A 22,092-nucleotide genomic window follows, 5' to 3' on the forward strand; every position below is an offset into this window, starting at 1 on the left:
TCGTTATGTCCACCTGTGTAGGGATATTCGTATATGAATACGAATACCCACGTATCTACTCCATATAAACAGATGGTTTATAGAAGTTCTATACACAGCATAAATTACCAGTGTGTTTCCTGCATCGTACCATCCAATGCTAAGAATTTTACTTGCTAAGCTTCCCTACTTAGCACCAAATTTCCATTCCCAGGAGTTCAGGGAAGATGGCAAATTTGTTTTCACACTATGGTCATGCTCATGTCTGCTCAGAAATAACCCCCCTTAAATTTAGGAATGGCTTTCTCCTGTGTAAGTATGTTCAGACATTCAGCCTACATCTGTAGTGGGACATGCCCAGTATGTCCACTGGAACCAGATGAACAAATAATAATAATAATAATAATAATACCTGGACTCCAACCTGCTTTAAGTGCTCTGTGTCCCCAGTCATCCCTCCCCTACAAAATAATTCATATCCTGATAACAATCTCACATTGTGGAACAACAGCCTTGGTTATATGGGAGAAAGCTGTTCTGGTTGAATGAAGCCTATTAAATGCAAACATTCAATCTTAAATTGTAAATAGATAGCTAGGATACTTCACTGAGCCCTAAACTATATTCATAAAATTATGACATGTATCGGGTGTAAAACTGCCAAAGACACAATTCACTACTTGGCTGGAAATTTCAGATACAGTAGTGCCTCGCATAACAAGCGCACAGTTTAACGACGAATTCGCATAGAGATCCGTTTTTTGGGATCGCTAATGCGATCGCATACCGATGGTTCCAATGGGCAAAATTCGCTTTGCGATGATCGGTAAGCGTTTCGCTTACTGATCTTCACATTGCGATGTCGAGGGAACAGCTGATCAGCGGTTCCAAAATGGCCACCGGAAGACCCAAAATGGCTTCTGTGAATCACACCCTGGGTGACTAAAAAGCTGTCTTACCCGGAGGCAGGGTGTCACGCCGAGGCAGAGGCTAGAACAGCATGTCCAAAGGCCGCATTAGACTTTTGCCGGAGATCAAGTCTATAATGCTGGATGAAGGTGGACAGCTGTGCCCAGGTGGCAGAGGAGCAGACGTCTGGAAGAGGTATGCCGCATAGGGATGCCATAGAGATCGCCACTGCTGTGGTGGAGTGAGGGCAAATCACCTTCAGGACTGGTTTGTGTGTCAGCTGATACGTGAGGTGAATGGTTGGAGTGGCCCATATAGATATAGTTTGAGACGTCACCTGGAGACCTTTAGTAGGTGGTTGGTGACTTATGAAAAGTCGAGGTGAACGCCTGAAAGGTTGGGTGCACTGGACGTAAAAGGCAAGGGCTCGCCTAACATCTAAAGTATGGAGGATTCTTTCTTGAGTTGTGGATGTTGACTGGAAGAAGGAAGGAAGGATAAACGGCTGAGAGAGATGGAATTGAGATACGACTTTGGGGAGGAAAGAAATATCCATGGATAGTTTGACTTTGTCTGGAAAATACTACTGTAAATAAGGATAGTTGTGACGTAAGGCCCCTAAATCACTAGCTCGTCGAGCTGAGGTGATGGCGACGAGGAAAACAGTTTTAAAGGTAAGTAGCCGTAAATCAGTTGAAGCTAAAGGCTCGAATTGAGCTTTAGTAAGTTGTTGCAGTACTAGTGTTAGTGACCACTGCAGGGAAGGCGGGTGGGTATCTGGGTAGATATGAGATAGACCTTTAAGAAAACGTTTCAGTGTTGGATGCTTGAAGAAATCAGCTGCCAGAGAGTCAGTGGGCTAATAAGAAACTATGGCGGAGAGATAAACTCTCAAGGAAGAGAGGGAAAGGCTGCTAGACTTGAGATGAAGCAAAAAACGTAGAACAGTAGCAAGTGATGGGTTGATAGAAGGCAATGAAGAAGCTTCAGTGAAAGATTTGAATCTGTTCCATTTATACAGGCAGGTCTTTCTAGTGGAGGGCTTCTTTGATTGATGGAGGACGTTCATTAACAAGGCGGAATCCAGGTAGGGCCGGGTGGAGGTAGGGTAGGCGAGGGAGGTGGTGAATGTCTGATGAGAGATTGTGAAGGTTTGGAAACTAGGGTTGTCTTGGCCACCAAGGGACAATAATGATGGCATCAGGTTTGTCTTGTTGTAGGTGAACCATGACCTTGTGGAGAAGCAGGAACGGCGGAAAAAGGTAAGTGAGGGTCTTGGGCCATCAGCTGACAAATGCATCTCGTTGGGAGTGTTTTCCAATGTCGGCTCGGGAGCAGTATTGTTTGCACTTGCAATTCATACGGGAGGTGAACAGGTCGAGAGTTGGTTTGCCCCATTGTTCGCATAGGCAAAGAAAAACTGGTCTAACTCCCTTCGTGAGCTTGAGAGTTAGTGTGGCTGAGTAGATTGGCCAAGTCATTGTTGTCGCCGGCAATGTGTAAAGCCGTGAGGCAGATATGATTTGCTAGGCACCACTCCCAGAGGTTGACTGCTAAATAGAGGAGATTCCTTGTTTCTGAATATAGTACATCGCCGTGGTGTTGTTGGTGCCAATTTGTACCATCTTGCCAGCGAGATTTCTGAAAGCTTTGCAAGATTTTGTAACCACCAACAGCTCTAATTCATTGGTGTGAAGCAATTTCTCTCTGCAAGACCACTCAGCATGGATTTTGAGAGATTTACAGTGAGCTCCCCAGCCTGTGAGGCTGGTGTTGGTGGTGACCTGTATTTGTGTTGTGGTTGTCGAAACGGCCGCCTGACTGATAGGTTGGGAGGAAAAATGCCACCACTGAAGTTGGGAGGCAAGTTCTGGGGTGACCCTTAAAAGACTGTGAGGAGGGTCTGTGAGGGGGTTGAAGAAGGCGAGAAACCACAACTGAAGAGATCTCATCTTGAGACGTACGTGCTGCGCTACTGAAACCATAGAGGCCATGGTGCCTAGTACACATTGCACAGTCAAGGCAGGCACCATAGCATGAGGGGTGAACACTTGGAAGTAATGTGATGAGATTTTCTCTCCTGTCTGGGGGAAGAAAGGAACGAGCTTGTGTGGAATCTATGCATGCGACTATATAATGAATAATCTTTGTGGGTTTCAAATTTGATTTTTGTTTGTTGACGGTGAGACCGAGATCACGAAGGAGGGTAAGGGTGAAGTGAGTGTCCCGTTGGGCCTTGCAACAGGAATGAGTTACAACGAGCCAATCATCGATATATGGAAATATGAGAATTTTTTGCAACCTGAGGTAAGTAGCTACTGGTGCCATGTACTTGGTGAATACCTTTGGAGCTGTAGCAAGGCTGAAAGGAAGCCTTTTGAATTGGTAGGCTTGTGATCCTAGCTGAAATTGAAGGAATTTTCTGTGTGAAAGATGTATGGAAATATGTAAGTACGTGTCTTTGAGATCTATGCCAGTGAACCAGTCATTTTCGCGGAGTAAAGGGAGACCTGATTCAAGGGTAACCATACGAAATTTTGTGGTAATGATGTATTTGTTTATCTCTCATAGGTACAAGATAGGCTGAAGACCTCCGTCCTTTTTGGTTACGGTGAAATAATGAGAAAAATCCCCTTTGTTATGTTGTGAGATGGGTTGTATGGAGTCTTTGAGGAGTAAATTTCTTATTTCCTCTTGTAGGGTTGGAGATGGTAGAGTGATGACGTGTGTTGCCAGAGGATGTTGGAAGAAATGGATGCGGTAGTTGTTGCAGATGATGGGCAGTACCTAGGCATCTGCAGTGATGGATTCCCAGACAGGTAGGTGTGTCCAGAGGACAGGATGGGTGGAGTGGCGTGGGAGTGTCAAACATGATGTTTGGGCTTGCGTGCATTGCACCTAGTAATGGGTTGTTGGTGGGGTTTATTTTTTTGGTTTCTGAAATAGGGTGTATAAGCTGTTTTGGAGGATCACGTTGGAATTTTTGATATGAGATGTATGGTCGTCTTCATTGATTTTGTTGGAGGCATTGTTGGTAAGATGGATAAACTCCCCAATGTCTAGCTGCTGATCTTTTCTTTATCATGTTTTCCAAAATATCATCTGTTTCAGCATTAAAGAAGCCTGACCTGTTGAATGGAAGGTCTTCGATATGTGCGCAGGCATCCTCAGCCAGGCCAGCTGTCCTTAGTCAAGAGAAAGGCCGTAAGGCTACAGAAGTGGCCATTGACTTTGCTGTGGCATCTACCATGTGCCTAGCAGAAAGCATCTGTTGTTTGGCAACGGAAAGACCTCCTTGTTGAAAGGTTTGGGCGAGTACTTTTTTATCTTCTGGTAAAGAATCAACAAAGGTTGACATATTGTCTCAAAGGAAACGCTGATATGCACCCATGGCTTCCTGGTAGTTATTGACACGCATGGTGAATGCTGCTGATGAATAAAGCCATCTTCCCATTGAGTCAATCCTTCTACTGTCTTTATTTATTGGTATGAGGGTTTGTCGATGTCAAGATCTGGATTGTGAGGCTTCGAGAAAAATAGAGTTTGGAGCTGGTTGTTTTCGAAGAAATAGAGCTCCAGGATCATGGACTCTGTAGAGGTTATCAATTCGTTTAGACATGGTATGGGAAGAGGCTGGTTTTGTCCAGGATCGTTGAGTGGTGGGTGCTGAGTAAAGATGGAAGCATTTAGATGTGTACTGGAGTAGTTGTATCTTTAGAGATTGGGTCGTATAGATGATCGGCCGGTTCTGTCAAAAGATGGTGGATTTGGAGGTTGAGAGACTTCGCCATATGGATCATAAGTTGGGCGTAAGTTTGGAAGTCTTCTGCTGGTTATGGTGGGTCAGCATCAACAAGGTTGGATTCCGGTGAGGTAAGTAATACTGACGGCGTCTGAGATCTGGATCCATGATCGGAATAATCGGGATTGCGTCGGGAGTCAATGGATTGTTGATTGACTTCAGTGTCAATAGGTTGAATGTCATAGTATTGACGTTTGTGGCTTGATGTCGATGGAGGTGGCATGTCCATGGGCATTTGTTGGAGTCGAGGATTTTTGATACAGAGAGATGTTATCCGAGTGTCCATGGACACTGTTTGATATGGTTGAACGTCAGTGTCGAACTCATGGTCATAGTGATGGCAAGTTCGATGACTTGGTTCTATTGGGCAATGGAAATAGTGAGTTGATAGAGGGACAGAACGAGTGTCCATGGACCAGGATGGATACCAGAGATCACCGATATCAGAGGCTGTGTCTCAGTGATGTCAAAACAGAGGTTGTTGACGAGCTGGTAAAGCAGTGGAGTATAGACACTGGAGATGCTGAGTGAGAGGGATGATTTTCCTCGTCTAGATTAGCGGGAAAATATCGGGAGGCTAGAGCTGAAAAAGCCTCATATGTAGAAGAAAATTGCTGGACCGTCCTGGGTCTTTTAGGTGCCAGGTAGGGAGCAGGTTGGAGTTGATGTGGGTCACAATGATATGGCCATTTCGACACTGATGGCTGTCGAGATCGAGGCCTGCCATGAGAAGGTATGGCCAAGCTGGATAGAGCAACTGGTTGATTGGTGGTTGCAGTTTATCCGGTCGAGCACTGGTCGGGGCAAATGGCAACCCGGTGAGAGTGCTGAATGCGGGTCTGAGCCATGTGTGATGAAACAGACAGCTCCAGGGACTGTTGGGGACGATGTCTCTGAGGAGGTCATGGTGGACGATCAGATGTTACTGAATAAGGTATGGTCTCTAGTTGTTGTTCGGAGTCGACCTTGTCAACTATGGAAAGGTTGCTTGAAAGAACAGAGTGTTGAGGACTGAGAGGAGATGATGTTAATCGATCAACTCTGTCATCCTATTCCAGTGATTGGGAGCAGGGTTGATGATAGGGGATTCCGTCACTGTCAGAAGCCGAACCAATAGAGATTGATTTGGCAGTTTGTTGAGGCTGCTGAGAAATAACTGCAGCTTTAGATTTATGCTGTTTAGGTCTTTTAGTCGGAGAAGGCTCCGGAACCGAAGAGGCTTCGGTGGACATTTGATGTTTAGTGGAGGGCTTCGATATTGAGGATTTCAGTATCGAGCACTTTGATTTATGGGTTTTTGAAGTTTTAGATGAAGTGGACAGAGTGGGATGGTGTGGTCGATGGGCATTGTTTCGAGGCTTCAGAAAGAGCCTTCTCCGTTGCTTTGGTTTGTGAGGTGGCCTTACAAGGAGGTTGGGCCATTTTGATTGGTTGAAGGGATTGTTACGAAAGATGGAGTTTTTATCTGGATAAGTGAGAATGAAGGACTCCGCGCTTGAAGTTCTTACAATGCTGGCAGGACGACGTTTGGTGTGCCTCTCCCAAGCAAAACAGACACTTGGCGTGGCCATCAGAGAGTGGTATTTTGTTATCACGGACCACGAAGTGTTTAAATGGGCCCGGGGGGGGGGCATTAACAGGAGAAAATAATTAGAGGTGGGGAAAAAACAATGATTGGGAGGGGGTGCTGCGGCCGGAGGCTGAGCAAAGTAGAAAAGAAAAAAATCTCTGATGATAATGAATTTGATCTAAAAGTTTAAAGGAAAAAAGATTGATAAAAGGAAGGAATTGAGAATAAACTTTCTCTTTTCTCACAGAAGCAGAACTATGAGGCTGTCAACGCGGCGGTTGAAAGAAACTGAAAGGGGAGCCTTGGCACCAAGGTACTTATATGAGGGGGGAGGGGCCTTATTCTAATGTGTTTTTTGCTACCACAGAAGCTCTAGAACTTTCTGATGAGGCTCCGCGCAGGCGCAGATCACCCAGGATGTGATTCATAGGGTGTGATTCACAGAGGCCATGAAGAAGAAGTGCTGTCCCCAAAATACAGACACCAGTTTTGGTGCTGAATTCTTTGATCAAAATGAGCAGCTGCATGTGTGTAGCAGAACAAGCTACTGGCATGTGGGTGAAAGGCAAAACGAAGACATCGGTAACAGCAGTTGCATGAGAAGAACATGGCAGAGTCTTCTTGTTGTTCAGCCTGGTGAGCAAGCTTGATGTTGAAGTTTCTGGGGGAAGGGCTTAGGGATTATCACATGACCAGCTCTGCCCTATCAGAATGTCACAGAGCTTCTTGACCAGGACAGGTCCACAATTCCAGAACTGAATATTATTTACATTTCAACATTTGTTTCTTCTTTACAAAAAAGGACACGAGTATCACTTACTTACTCGATTTGTATACCGCCCCCTTAGTCCAAGCACTACACTGGGGCAGTTCTTACATCTCTTGCGTCCCTCGAGTGAATCCCTCTACAATTACACCTTCTCCTTATCTGAAACCATGGACTATCTTTACCTGATATGCTTTTCCGTTCATCTTGCAAAAGAATTAGTTTTCAGTCAGTCAAATAAATAAGCGGACAGGAGGAAAAGAGCAAGAAAAAGATAAATGTGTAGTTGACAGTCAAGCTAAAATAAAGCCAAGAGATTTTTTTTCTTCCAACGTGGGAACCGAAATTATTTTTCTAAAGAATAGAAAACATCTGTGGTGAAGCCACGGACAGAAGCCGAGAGAGAGAGAGAGACAGTCAAAACCAAGTGGAACAGGAGAAAGGCAATAGCCTGTGGAAGCCCAGAAAGGTGGGGGGGGGAGGCGGGAGGGAGGATTGCCAAGTGGAAGAGGGGAAGCTATACTTATACACCTTCCAGTTCCAGGGCTGATGTGTTATATGTCAGAGGCCATCACATCGACGTAAACGAGCTGCAAATAAGAACCGAGTCAGATATCTTCCACACAGCTCTTGCAATCAAGGAGATAAAACTAGGCTTTCTCCTCCTCTAAGCTGGACTGTACACTTTTATACTTGCTGGCAGTTTCCTTTCTGTATAGGCAGAACGTCCCTGGCTAGCACCATGCCAGCTCAACTAAACAATGACAGAGACTTCAATTGCCTCAAGTGGAAAAAGATGCCGCTCTTGTAAGAGACACACCGCAGAGCATGGTTTTTTGTTTTTTTTTGCGTCCTAGATCATCCACAAACAACTGCTGAGGTTCCTTAAACTACAAGACTGCTCACCGTCCACACATGGGGGACAGCAAAGTCATGATATGCCTTGCATATGTAGTGCTTATGCTTTGGGGGCAGATGACCTCAAGCTCAATCCTCAGCTTCTTCCTCTAAAGCAGAGGTGAGCAACTTCAGCAGGTGGGGAGACAAAATTTCTCCCACTACAATCTTCCGAGTGACTCACAGACTGCAGAAATATCCTCCCCACCCCACAAGAACAACAACCCCGAAGTGGCTAGAAAGCAAGGTTTAGTTTTTTTGAAAAAATTGATAATGTGTTAACCAGGCAAGATGAGGCCAGAGTCCTATTTAAATGCTGAATTGCTGCTCCTGGAGGCTTTCAGGATCAGGAATTCGCTTTTTTTTTTTTTTTTTTTTTTTTGCTAGGAAAAGAGATGGGCAGAGAGGACTTGATGCTGCAAACACAGCATTGGAGTACACAAGAGATTTCATCTGGCAGAGAAAGATGCCTGCTTCAGAGCTCTGACTATGGAAAAGGTGGTATCCAAAGCATTTAATGTTTCCTTCTGTATATTTTGCCAACATGAAAAAACAGCCTTAACCCCCAGGCACTTATGCAGTCGCACATAGGGGAAAAGATGCCCAACAGGATGGTAAATGTTCAATATCTTTACACGTATAGTACATTTCAGGAACAATTTTTTCCAGAATTTCCTCTTGCAGAATAGAGTCCCTGAACATCTGCTGAGCTGGTTGAAGGCAACAAACTGAAACTTAATCCAGATAAGACAGGGGTGCTCCTAGTCAAACGGAAGGCAAATCGGAGAATAGGGATGCAATCAGTGCTTGACAGGGTTACACTCCCCCTGAAGACTCAGGTCCACAGCTTGGGTATATTTCTGCAACTCTGTTCTGAGCCTGGATGCTCAGGTTTTCATGAGGGCCAGGAATGCTTTTGCACAGTTAAAGCCGGCTACATCCATTTCTTGGGATGTCTGATATCTACAGTGACACATGCCTTAGTTGTATTCCACTTGGATTACTGCAACATTCTCTACATGGGACTGCTCTTCTGCCACAACAGATTGGTTACCAGTCCATTTCTGGGCCAATTCAAGATGGTGGTTAGGACCTCTACTGCACTATAGGGTTTGGGTTCAGGTTGTCTGAAGGACCATACCCCCGCCTATGAGCATTCCCAGCTCTTAAGATCTTCACAGGAGTCATCTCTTCGTCCCATTGCCATCACAGTTTGACAGGGACATGAGAGAGAGCCTTCTCTGTGGCTGCTCCCAGGTTGTGGAATGTTCTCCTATGAGAGATTAGGTTCGCCCTCTCCTTTTTATCCTTTTGGCAACAATTAAGGACCTGCTCTTTAGGCAGGCTTTTAATAACTAAACCGGGCCAGACTGAGTCCCTTGTGGATGGTGGGCATGTATTATTTTTAAATGTCTTTGGAAATGCTTAGACCACTTTTAAAATTATTTTTATATGTTTAATTGATTTTTAACTTGTAATTTATTGTGTTTTCACCCTAAGTTGATTTAATCATCGTGACCTGCCTTTGTTTCCCCTCACCAAGAGAAATGTAGTGTAGAAACAAAACAAGGAAACAGATATTTCCACAGTTGCCAGAACAGTTGATTTCTGCCATAAAAATCACATCAAGTGTATTTTTGGTATTTGCCTAGGAAGGGAAAATATGTCCTTTTTACAGTATTTCTCTCTTGTTCCCTCATGCCTCTTATTTATCTGCTCTGCTGCCTTTTTTCACATGTCTGTATCCCTTCTTTAACTTTTTGATCCTTTTGATAAACTCAGAGAATTCATATTCCCAAACAAACAAAAACAGAAAACCTCATTAAAAAACTTTGCAAAATAAAACCAAAAGAAAACTTAAAAAAAAAACAAAGGGGGGGGGGAGAAGTAACCAAACTAAGCAACAACTTCTGTCTGCCAGAAAGATAATATACAAAGAATCTCATTTGCTCTAGCAGGTTATGAATGCCCTCTTTGGGAATCCCTGCTTCTGTATACAAAAGAAAATAAAACATAAGAGTGGCACAATGAAATGGAAGAGATAACTCACCAAGGTCATTGTTGTTCATCATGGCATTTGATGCACGAAGCCTGGGGCCTTGCTGAGTGAAGTGATACCCAAATTTCAAGAGAGATGTATTTTTTTCTAACATATTTGCAATCTCCATTTCCACCTTGTTGCCAAGGGGTTGGCTCTTTTTTTTTCAGCGTGGGGGGGGGGAAGAGAAAAAGCACAGAGAGCCTTTCAGTCATTTCAGGTTTAGTTTCTCCATTCACTTGCTCCTGACTTTAAACACATCTGAGTTTTCCCACATATTTAACAACAAAAACTCAATTTACTGCTGAGTCACACTTGGCAAAGAGCCATGGCTAATCCCACTTCTTCATTCATATATAGTAGGACAAGTCCTGTAGGTCTTGTCATCCTCCAGTATCATAGAGACATAGATGTAGACATAGACATATACATAGATATATAATGTTCGGATTTTTAAATGGCAACCTAAAGAAGGTAACAGTGGCTCTGACAACTCAAGGATGTTGCTTCACACAATTACACTGCGATCATATGATGTGTTAACCAGGTGGGGGTAAATAACATTAGGAGTTACTGCAACCTCACGTACTGCCTCTAGTAGGTGTGGTTGGGAAAGATCATTCTAGGCTGGGGTGACTGCCTAGCAGTAAGCAATTGTTCCTTCCTGCCTCTGAGTTCAAAAGGAGCCACACCTCTCTGTTCTGTATCTCTTTTTCCTTCTCAGTCAGTCTTTGGAAGCAGGGAGTCTGTTGAGGTCTGTTGCTCAAAACAGTCAGCCATATTGTTAGCTTGTGTTATCTGTTCATTGTAAGCAAATGAAATGTTTTTATTCTCCTAACAATGACTCAGAGTTGAGACTGTAAGTGCCAGTTAATGTAAAAAAGGGGTGGACTACTCTGGGGAACTTGAAGCTAATTCTGCTCTGTGAGTTCATGCACTTTTACTTCACAGACAGAGGGATTTAATAAACATTCAAAAGCCTGCAACAAATAAAGAGGTAAGCAATTCAACCCTCAAAACCAGGGATGAGTAAGGTGAAGGCACACATTTATTTTTGCAGCAGTGAAAGTGGCATACACTGTTCAGTCTGGCCACATCTATTCCTTCCAAATGGGGGAAAATTCAAAGAATGTACAAGTTTGAAGCAGAAATCAGGCGTGCAAGACACTGACTTCTCCTTGTAATGTCATCAAGAAACTTCCCTATCCCAACTTTGCCAAGAATCCAAGAAATGAATGAATCAATGGTTAAGTGAATGAACAGTCATGCTTGCACTTCATAAGAATAATACTTTAAAAATAGCTTTCATGAAGCACTGAACTCAGAGGGAAAAAAGAAGTTGGGTTAGCCTTTGATTGGCTGACCCATGCCTGTAACATCATTTCAGTTGTCAAACTGGTAGAAAGCTGGGCTGCTTCTCTGTTATGTCAGAAGCAATCCAATGATGTTTCCAAAGTACTGTAGAAGGCTCAGCTGACAGGGTGCTACCATTGCCCACAGGATGCCTGAGTCTGTACACCATCCTCCTGTTCCTCAGGCAAGCTCCTTCCATGCCCCCTGTAGGGGGATTTATCCTGTGTCTCAGTTGCACGCTGCGAGTTCCCCTTTTCAATTGCCTCCACCTGAACAATCTGCGTCACCCTTAATGTAAGGAGCAGCATGCAACACACCACCTTTCAAGCATTATTCCTGTGCAAGATTTCTTGCTAAGCTCTTCTGAATATGAAGCAGGAACCAACATTTTATTTCATTTTCATTTTATGTATTTTGCATTGAGAGAAGTGAAACAGATTTTTCAGTTACCTGGTTGTCAATTCTCAACTCAATCAGCGATGTGTTATACTGTAGCGCATCCACCAGAGCTAGGATTCCTGATCCGGAAATGAAATTTGATTCTATATTTAAACTCTTCAGTACACCGTTGACTTTTAACATTTCTGCCAGTGCCTTCCATTATAAGAGAAAGATGAATGTAGAGAATAGTATTACGGATGTAGATTGTAACTACAGTACTGCTAATTATTATTAACAAAAGCAGTAATCATTGTATCATCAATAAGTGGATGTTTTCACGAAGGCCGTTTGCAAAATAAACAACTGGATGTTTATTTTGCTGCCATGACTATATAAGAATTGTGTCGCTCTCTGTATCATACCAATCTAATCCTGCATTTTCTTTCTACTTACAGATAGCTGGGAAACTCATGAGCTATGCTCTCCCAAGTGTTTGGTAAAAGGGATATACTGCCCATGACAGTTCAATTTAGCTTTAACAGGTAGTAGTCCTACACTACACTTTCAAACAGTGATCAGAAATCAGTTTAAAAGATGGCTACATCACATCCTCAGCCTTGGATAATGATTCAGACACCTACCTTAGGGGCCTGAAGCCAGTCTAACAGGTGTGACTACAGAAGAAGCCACACTGACCCTACAAGTATAAACTGCCCCAAATGGGACTTTTTCTAGGCAGCTCTTTGACTAATCTATATACAGAAGAACACCCAAATCTTCCAGCCTGATCAGTTCAAAGTATTTTGTGGATTGTTTTTTTAAAAAAAACAATTTGTGTGCAAGAGAGAGAGGGAGGGGACTGTCATCACAGTAAACCCACCAGTAGACCCATATCTAGCACACTAAGTATAGGAACACCAATTCTTCCAATATGGGCCATCAATATATTTTCATTTCAACCACAATCATTTTGTCCAGTAAACACTGCTGTGCTTCGTCCACCATCACCATCCATTCTCTTTCTCTCTTTTGATCGCCAACATGCCAAAGTTTATATAAAAAGCCCAGAAATGGTTACTAAGAAACAAGTCACACCTATTTCAAAAGGATTTAATGTCCAGGATTAAATATACTTAGAATAGGTGTCCAAACCATCTTCCCAGCCATGAAAGAAAATCCTTCATGTACGACTTGTGGCTGGACACTTCTTCATTATAGCAGGTCATCTTTAAAGAAAACACATCCATTAAAAGCTTCCCTGAGCAGATTACCCCGGGCAAGCCGTGTCAACACTTACATAAGCAACGGGGTCATTACTCCTTGTTCCTACTATGCTGAACTTTTTAACGTAGCTGTTGTTCTTCAGAGCTTCAGCATAGGCTTTTAACGTTGGTATGGGAATGTCCTTCAAAACAGAAACACGAAGACAACGGCTACACTTGCTGCTTTTGTTGGGACACAACTTTTACAGTCCAAAGCAAACAAGAGTTTTCACCTTGGTTATTTCTCCTGAAATTCTCTAACCCTTCCTCCAATTATTAATTCTTTGCTATTGAGGCTGTCCCACCCCACCACTCACCCCACAGTTAGCCTTTGAAAATAAAAGTTTAAATTCAGCTGGGCTGCACCAAAATAGAATGGGTGAAGCAGGGGAGGTAATACTTGTCCCACATTTCATTTTTGGAAGTGAAACAATCATGCATTTTTACACTAGATTCTCCCATTCCACATACCTTTTCTCTGAAATGTCTTGTTGATTTTGATGGAATTAGCTTTCAAGAAAATTTGCTTAGTAATCAATGTGTTCTCAAAGGCTTTAGTAATCCTTCACTAATTATTTTAAACACAACTTATTAGTGATAATCATAATTGACATACACAGCATCTGATAATAGAAGCAAGTCCCTGTCCCTTAAATATTCAAGTTTCGAAGGTGGGATATTTAATCAAATACATTTTTGGAAATTAAAGCAAAAAAGTAAGTCATTGGCATTCTTCTAAAAAATACATACTGTGATATCTCCAGGGAAAGTAAGAAAGCAGGGTGTTTGAGCCACATGCAATAGTGCTGGTGGGAGAATGGTCTTCACTGCTACAGTTTGGAGGTGATGGAAGACAGATAGAAATGCAGTTCCCTTTTATCTACAGGGAATTGCATTCACATCTGTGCTCCACCACCAGCAAGCTGTAGCAGAGAAGACCATTCACCCACCAGTACTATTGTATGTGTCGACTAGGCTCAAATCCCCAGTTGGGCTACATTAAAGGATAACCTGGAAGAATTTACCCCAAGTCTTTCCCTCTTGTTACTGAGTGAAAGGTTAGCTAGAAAGGAATCCATACCTTAATATTATTGAGATTGACTTCCTCAAGGTCCGGATCATTGTTTTTCACTCGTTCCAAGGTTTCTTCCACATCAGTCAAGTTTGGGTCATCAGGAACTGGTTTATACTGAGTGGGCTTAATTATACCTGTGCGAAGAAGGTAGTAGGGTTGTTTCACAGGGTCTCAAAAACATTAATTATGACAGTTCCTCTTCCTCTAACCAGTTGCCCTGGTAGTGCAATCAGTAAGTAGTCAGACCCTTTGGTTGCTTCTTGTGATCAGCTTACATGATGTTTTGCGAGAGTGACACATCCACCCGCGAGCGCAACATGCCCCTCCATAACTGCAACATGCCCATCGTGGGGGGGGGGGAGGTCCGTCTCCGTGGCCCAGTTCCAGCAAGCCCACGGACTGGTTGGGGACCCCTGTTATACGATTTCATGCTCTCTTCAAAACTTCATGAGGCTAAAGCCTTATAAAATGATACCTTTATTTTCTCCACTTATTGTTTAACAAACTGCTTAAAATGACCCTCATCCTTTTCTCCTTTTGCACTATTTTGTAAACACTTTTATTTTACAATATACTGTTATTCAAATTTGTTTAGCACTATACAAATACCTTTGCACAGGTGGCGACAACGAGGGTCCAGCCCCGTGGGGCTAGATGGTCCACTCACAATTCTGCCGCTGTTGCGACCTCCGGGATCTTTCCTGTCACTCCGGAGATCTCGATCGGCTCACCATTGCTGGGAGGAGGTGGGACGATGAGCCTTCCTGCCAGGTCAAAGAGTGCCTCACAGATTGCAGGATCCGGAGTGATAGGAACGATCCCAGAACTGGCGGCAGCGGTGGAATTGTGAGTGGAGGATGGACCCTCATCGCCACCTGTGCAGGGTATTCATATACAAATACCCCCATCTCTATTTAGCACAGGTTTCCATATCTATATTGTCGTATTTCTTTGTTAATTGAAATTATAGGTCAACACAACTCAAGCGGTCATTCAAACTGCATCTCCATTTTTCACATAATGTAAATCGTTCTATTGTTTACTTTTTTCATCATGAAAACTGGCACGAAACTGAATGAGCTACTATTGTTGTTATCTTATCAGTTACTTTGTGTACCAAAACGTTTTGTTGTGTTTTGGTTTTACAATATAAGCTATCTTCACAGAGCACTTTCCAATGGTGCTTTCACTTTTAATGGACCTCTCTGAGGCACCTTTTAAAAGAACTTTTCGGTTTCAGGGCAACACCTCTGCACCTCATAAAATCAATTTTTGAATATTAACACTTGTGAGGGCAGTGGATCCTAAAATGTCATTTTAAAAAATGAAGCGAATAAATAATGAAAAATAAAAATAAAACCAAAACTTTGTTGAAAGACATTATTTAAATATTTACTTGTTAAATCTGCTGTCTAGAATCCATCTCTGTCAGCAGGTCCAATGTTTCTCTGGTCACCTAGAGAGGAACTTACCGTACTTTACCATAACCATATCTAAATATGGAGCATTAACTACTGAGCTCTCTTGGCATTTCATGCCAAATATACCAGATTTTCAGCACCTCCTGCAAAGCAGGTGTGAACTCACTTCATGAGGGTACACCCAACTCAACAACCACCAGTGCTACTGCAACTATTGGTGTATGTTTTTCTTTTCGATTTTTCATTTTAAACTTTAATAACTACAACAACTAATAAAGATTAAAACACATAGTAAACAAAACTAAAAGGAAATAAAACCAAACTACGTTACACAGCATGCCTCACCACTGGAAATATTAGGGAGTAACTGCTTAAAACCACTTATTCTTCTGGGAGAGGCCTTGTCCTTCCAAAATCCTACAGACTCGTGTGTTAAGCTTTGTCACTTCCCCTCTATCAATACAAAATCAAAAAATTCTCCCCATATATCTTCAAACACTTCTTTAGTAGTTATCCCATTCTTAACTTCTATTTTACATGTAAGCTTGTCATTAAGTGCTATGTCCCAGACTTCTCTATACCAATCACTTAACAATATATTGTGAGTTGATTTCGAGTTCCTAACAATAATACTGTCACTGTTAACAGATTAGAAACCAGTTCTCTCATCATCCACCTATCTTTCTCCTTTTTGAGTACTAATAAAAGCACTATTTTAGGACATACAGTTACATTTAAATTGCTTACTTCATTTATTTCTTCAAAAGCCAATAGCCAAAATTTATACATATGCTGTACAGTAGTGCCTCGACTTATGACAATAATCTGTGCCACAAGATGGACGTAACTCGAAATGGTCGTAAGTCAAAGCATCATTTCCCATAAGAATGCACTGAAATGCAATTAATCCGTTCCGGGGGAAGGGGAAAAAATCACACACACCAAAAAAAAAAAAAAAAAAAAAATCACTGCAAGACTCTTTGGAAACGCGATTAATCCCTTCCGGCTGAAGGGGGGGAAGAAAAGCAATCAAGCGTGCAGGACCCATTGGAAATGCACAGAAAAAAAGGGGGGCAGGTCGGAAATGCACAGAGAACAAAAGGGGCAAGTTGAAAATGCAAAGAAAACAAAGGAAAAAACAAGGGAAGCATGCAGGACCCATCGGAAATGGGGGAAAAACCCCCAAAGCAACCAAACCCCCCAAGACCCATCGGAAATGGGTGGGGAAAAAGCCAAAAAACAAAAAACTCCCCAAGACCCATCGGAAATGGGGGAAAAACCCAAAAGCAACCAAAACCCCCAAGACCCATCAAAAATGGGGAAAAAACTCCAAAAAGCAACCAAACCCCCAAGACTCATTGGAAATGGGGGGGAGCCATAAAACAAACAAAAATTATTTTTATCCTCATTGGCATAGAACTCAATATTCTAATATTCCACATTTTTTCCAAGCACTACAGTTTATTTCTTCTCCCAGATTCCATTCCCATAACATTTTAAGTGAATCCTCCTGTTCTTCTGCTTCCACTAATAAGTTATAAATTTTGCTTACTGTCCACTTCCATACCTTCTCCTCTCCTAGACTTTCCTTCTTTAGAATAATTCCTTCATAATTCATAACTTCCTTTCATTTATCATTTCTTTTTATCTAGCTCTCTGTCCACTATTCTAGCTGAATAACATTATACCAAGATATTTTCTCTTTGCCTAACACTTATTTGTTCTGTATTCTCCATTTTTTCCAGCCAGTCCTTTAACCTAATAACTTGTCTCTTTATCAAAAGAACTTCTGCTGATATTTTTAAATTCTCTGGGGATTTTTTCCAGCTGTCACTGGACATAATGGAGATACTGGGGGAACAAACAGTGTTCTAAATTTATTCCATATTATTGACATATTATTAAGAAAAGGGTTTTCTATTTTTTTAAACTATATTTTTATTATCTTGTAAGAAGAGGATATTCGCCAAGCTCAAATCTCGTTCTTGCCTTTCTATATTTAACCAGATTAATTTATTGGGCTGAGATATAACATCTGATATACTGTATATCTTAACTGATTGCTAATACAATATAACCTTAAGTTCGGCAGTCCTAAACATCCATGGTTCCTTTTTGATTGATTGATACCCCACCTTTCTCCTTAAAAAGGAAACAAGGCAACCTTTGAGATATAATGGATTATGGGTGGCGGGAGAACTGATATCTGATATAATTTTTATTTTCCCACCTTATTTGTACTTTAGTACTGCTTCACTTCAGTGATGTATCCCCCTGAAATCTGCACTGCCAGTCGTTTTCTGTACTGGTGCTGTCAAACCCTCCGTGATTTGCCACTTAAAATCTATTTTTTTTAAAAGTAATAAAAAAAAGATGCAGTATGTAAAAAGAAATGCAAACAGTCCAAATGAAGACTAAAAACTGCTACACAGTTATCTTAATACAAGACAAAGACAACACAGTTGCAAGAATGGACAAGGCACCAGGATCTGTCTGCAACTCTAGGAACTGCATGATCTGGCGCCTCTGTGATGCCAAATTGAAATGCTTTAAAATTAGATGTGTAGTTTGCAAAAGCGATTTTAAGGCCCTATTTAAAACTGGAGTAAGAATTTTCAAAGTGAACATGCACAGCAATACAAAAAAAAACCACGTGACTCTAAATCCATTACAAAAACGCTGGAGCTGAAATTGATACAACTCACCAGAGTAACCGCACCCTAAAGCAAAGAGTCCAGGGGTGCAGAGGACACCCGTGCCTAGTCGCTCAGCCGAGAGAGGTCCGTTCTGTCCCATCGTTAACTAACACTGCTACAGTATTCTCTGAGTACAGTTATTATTGGTACAGTTTTGCAGAATCTGTGCAGCTATAAATCTTACTTACTGTCCAGTCCTTCTTTGTTGACTATAGTTGTGCTTCCAAGAGCTTCATAATATTGCTGGTTACTCATCAGGGTGTGCATGCCAAGAATAGCTACATGAGAGAGAAGAAAATAAAACAAGTAAAACAATTTAACTAATTCTCCTTTCTTGGGAAAGCAAGAATCTGGCCAAGACACACAGCAGCCTAGAAAAAAGCTCAAAGTAGCACTGATAAATTATTTTATTTTGTTCCTATTTCAAAAGGATAGAGGCTGAGGCAGAGAAGTGTGTCAGAAGGCCTAGTGCACTGACCAAAGCTGAACATAGTTGACATGACTGAAAGGATGTAACTCTGTGTTTCTTTATAGTTTCTTTTTGGGCTAGAACTCCAAAGTATAGTATATAAGGTACTGCCCAAAAGTGACATTTCCCACCTCTGCTTCATAATTACTTGGGTTGTGTAGCCATTTAAGAAGCAGCAACCGATCACAGTGATATCTGTATTGTTTTGGGGGCCATGTGGCCTTGTCCTGATTTTTTCTATTACGCATAGTTTATCCTTCTGGATTGTTTCTTTCCTTGGTCAGCCAAATGTCTGTGTATCAGCCAAAGCTTCACCAGAAGTTTACTGCAGTTGATCAGAAATTTGGAGGAAGCAACAGTGGAAACATTCAACTTCTCCTCACCATTTGGTAACATACTGCAAAGTATTGGCTCACCAAATGGTTTGTGTGCGTATCATATTGAATTATTGTTAAGCAAAAGTGGTACATTCATTTACTCTTAGGGATGTGAACCATCCACAGAATTTGCAAGGTACTGACTAGACATGGGCTATTCATATTCTTATTTCTGGGGATATGAATATGGCCCGCAGCACTACAGGTGCTGTGGGGACCCAATTTTCTCCTCCAGAACTGGCCGGCCCACTCCCTGGGCTCCGTGTGGCAATGGGGTCCTTTGTTGTCATGCCAATCACAGCAACAGCCCGGCCGGCTTTCCCCCGCTGTCTCACACAGCCAACCACTGATCAGCTGAGCAGGGAGATTTCCGGTCCTGCCTCTTCACCAAAGTGGTTGGCTGTGGGGACAAGCAGGGAAAGCAGGCCAGGCTCCCGCCGTGATTGGCATGACAACGGAGGACCCCAGTGCCGTACAGAACCTGGTGATTGGGCCAGCTAGTTTTGGGGGAGGTTGTATTCGTATCCCCAGAAGTATGAATAGCCCATGTCTAGTCCTGACAAAATTGGTTAAACAGTTGGACTTTCTTATTTGACCTCCGAGTTAATCCACACATTAGCACAATCATTCTGTGAAGTGCATACAGCAGCAGCACACAAGAATATTAAAGCCTAACAAAGCTACATCCATCCTTAGAAGCAAATGCTCTGACAAAATGCAACTTCCTGTGCAATTGTAAACCTGACAGCAGCTCAGAATGCATCTTTCCTAAGGCTGTAATCTGGTCTTTACCGAAATAACTGGTCATTTTAGAGCAATCACACAAATGTTGCAGTAGGCACTATCATAGAAGAGGCATTCCCTTACATGGACTAAGACTACAATCCAGTACATGCACACTAGTGGGTAAGCTTGTTGAGATTCAGTTTGAAGCAAGCATGCACAAGATTGTTCTGCAAACACTGTGAGCCTATAGTCTTCCCATATTAATAGCTATCTGTGAAAGCTCCTTACAGGCCATCCAGATCAGTGAAGTTCAAGTAAACTAATAATAGCAATCATTATTCATAGAAAATACAGGCGATCTACACAAATTAAAGACCAGCTTTGCCTGCGACCTTACTGTTTAATCCAAAATGTGTACTACTTAAGGGCAGAGATAAAAATATTTTGCCACCAACAATATTTGCCACCAATATGAACTCCTCCAAAATGGACCTGTTTGCAGGAATGTAAACTACAAAGAGTAGATAATCTATTAGGAGATAAGAGATTAGAAGACGGTCATTTAGGTTTGTTTTTTTTAATATTGTGTTGTTTGTTTCCAATGCCTGATTTGGGGCTGACTAAGACACGCTGCCCCTTCAGACTCACTTATCACCATCTCAAGAACTCAGAGGTATGAGAGGCCTATGACAAATCCCAAAACTAGAATCACAAGATCAGACTCACAGCCTCGGGCTCCCTGTCGCCTCAGTCCTCTTACGCAGGAAGAAATTGGCAACAACACCTACTTTACAGCAACATCTTGGTAAGACTCCAAGAAGGGTAAATCAGTGCCTGTTGACGCTGGTACAATAGTCCCACGAGGACAAGTCCTGCAACAGAGCCCTTGCTGCTGTTCATCTGCTCACTGTCCCTCTGGTATGCTTCAGCGACTATATACGTAGCCGACTGAGCTGGGCGAAGGATGGTAGAGCAGAGAACGGCAGAGGAGACTGTACTGTTCCTATATTAGGTGTTTCTGAATACTTCTCCCTGGAAAAATCCATTGGAAACAGTTAAAACCTCTCTTTATCATAGAATCATAAAACTGTAGAGCTGGCAGGTATCGCTAAACTCCCAGCAGCTGTTTTTAAGTGAACTGAGTTTCTGAGAGGGGTTGGAATCCTAATGGGTTTGCACAACATAAACCCCAAATCGCATAACTGGTGGGCGTTATTGTTCCGGCTGGTTGTCACATACACGGGCATAAGCAGGTCACAGAGACAGTTGTGCCCTAAGCTGCACCTGCCAGATACAGTAGCTAGAAGACTTGTACAACTTTCCTTATGCATGTGGTATTTCACAACAGAATGTTGCCCAGTGATTTCAACTATACTTTATGAAGCTGTTTTGTTTTGTTGCAAGAGAAAAATTAAGAGACAGACATGCACCCAGACACAACACAGACCTGTGTGTGTGTGTGTGTGTGTGCATGAGCGTGTGCTGTCTCATTTTATGAAAACAACTTCCAAGAACTTAAAGAGTACCATTTTGATCTCTAAAACTCATCAGAAGGAATATGACCTCTGTGTAAGGCATTCTGCTCAGAATACAAGTATGAATACTAGCTTCAATCGTGCTTCAGCAGTTTTTAGAAGTCATGAAAAGCTCACAATCAAATGTTCAGCCACAGAAGAACTAAGATTCCTTTTCTTTTAAAAAAAAAACTTTTTACCAGTAAATTGTTCTCACAATTAGTGTGATTTTATTGTGTAAGTCAGCAGCCATCGAACATAACTGCCTCCAACATGATTTCTTGTATGAATTTGATTCTTCAGACCTTAACATGTTCACCAGGAGAACTCTGTGCTGTGCAGAACATATTATAAGTCTGTATGGTAGGCCAGCCAGTCCTGTCAGAACTTGCCACTGGTCCTTATGAAGAACACATGGACCCTAGCATGCACCCAATGCTCTCCTGTGGCTAACAATTTCAAGGGAGGTTCAGTGATGGGAAACGTGTCTCTCAGGACCTGTCTACATTTCTCAAAAAACAAAAAAAACAAAACAAAACCCACGATACATAGTGTTTTCATTTGAGTCAACTCAAGTCATATGGTTTTGAGTCATTTCAACTTAGGAACTGAAATGTGTATCTTCTGTTGATGTATTGATTCCAGAGGTTCAGCTTGTGTTCTTAAATTGGGTATTCATGGAATCCCTTTTAAAACTGGCTGCAAGGTTCACAATGGGCTAAATTCGATTAAGAGAACAGAATGCTAAAAGAAATGGCCCTCTGGTGGCCATTTATTTTAACTCATTTCCTAAGAAAATAAAGCAAGTCAGAGGAAAATAAATACACTTTGGAATTCATTGTGTAAATGTGAAACTC

At 42.1% G+C, this 22,092-nt stretch overlaps 1 protein-coding gene across 3 annotated transcripts in view; it reads right to left on the minus strand.

The window, feature by feature from the left end:
• The window catches only part of TMOD1 (tropomodulin 1), a 55,314-nt gene that overhangs the window by 2,530 nt on the left and 30,692 nt on the right, over window positions 1–22,092 (minus strand). For 2 of the 3 annotated variants that reach the window (XM_020791396.3, XM_072991906.2), the window contains exons 5-9: window positions 18,338–18,427; window positions 14,039–14,166; window positions 12,993–13,100; window positions 11,765–11,908; window positions 9,974–10,118 (exon numbers count right to left, since the gene is read on the minus strand). In XM_020791396.3, the coding sequence (XP_020647055.1) occupies window positions 9,974–10,118; window positions 11,765–11,908; window positions 12,993–13,100; window positions 14,039–14,166; window positions 18,338–18,427 (615 nt within the window). Of the gene's footprint in view, window positions 1–7,557; window positions 7,617–9,973; window positions 10,119–11,764; window positions 11,909–12,992; window positions 13,101–14,038; window positions 14,167–18,337; window positions 18,428–22,092 lie in introns of all 3 variants that reach the window. The other variant, XM_078384809.1, reaches the window with a different exon arrangement.

The sequence above is a fragment of the Pogona vitticeps genome, chromosome 2 (assembly GCF_051106095.1).
Source record: "Pogona vitticeps strain Pit_001003342236 chromosome 2, PviZW2.1, whole genome shotgun sequence".
Classification (NCBI taxonomy): domain Eukaryota; kingdom Metazoa; phylum Chordata; class Lepidosauria; order Squamata; family Agamidae; genus Pogona; species Pogona vitticeps.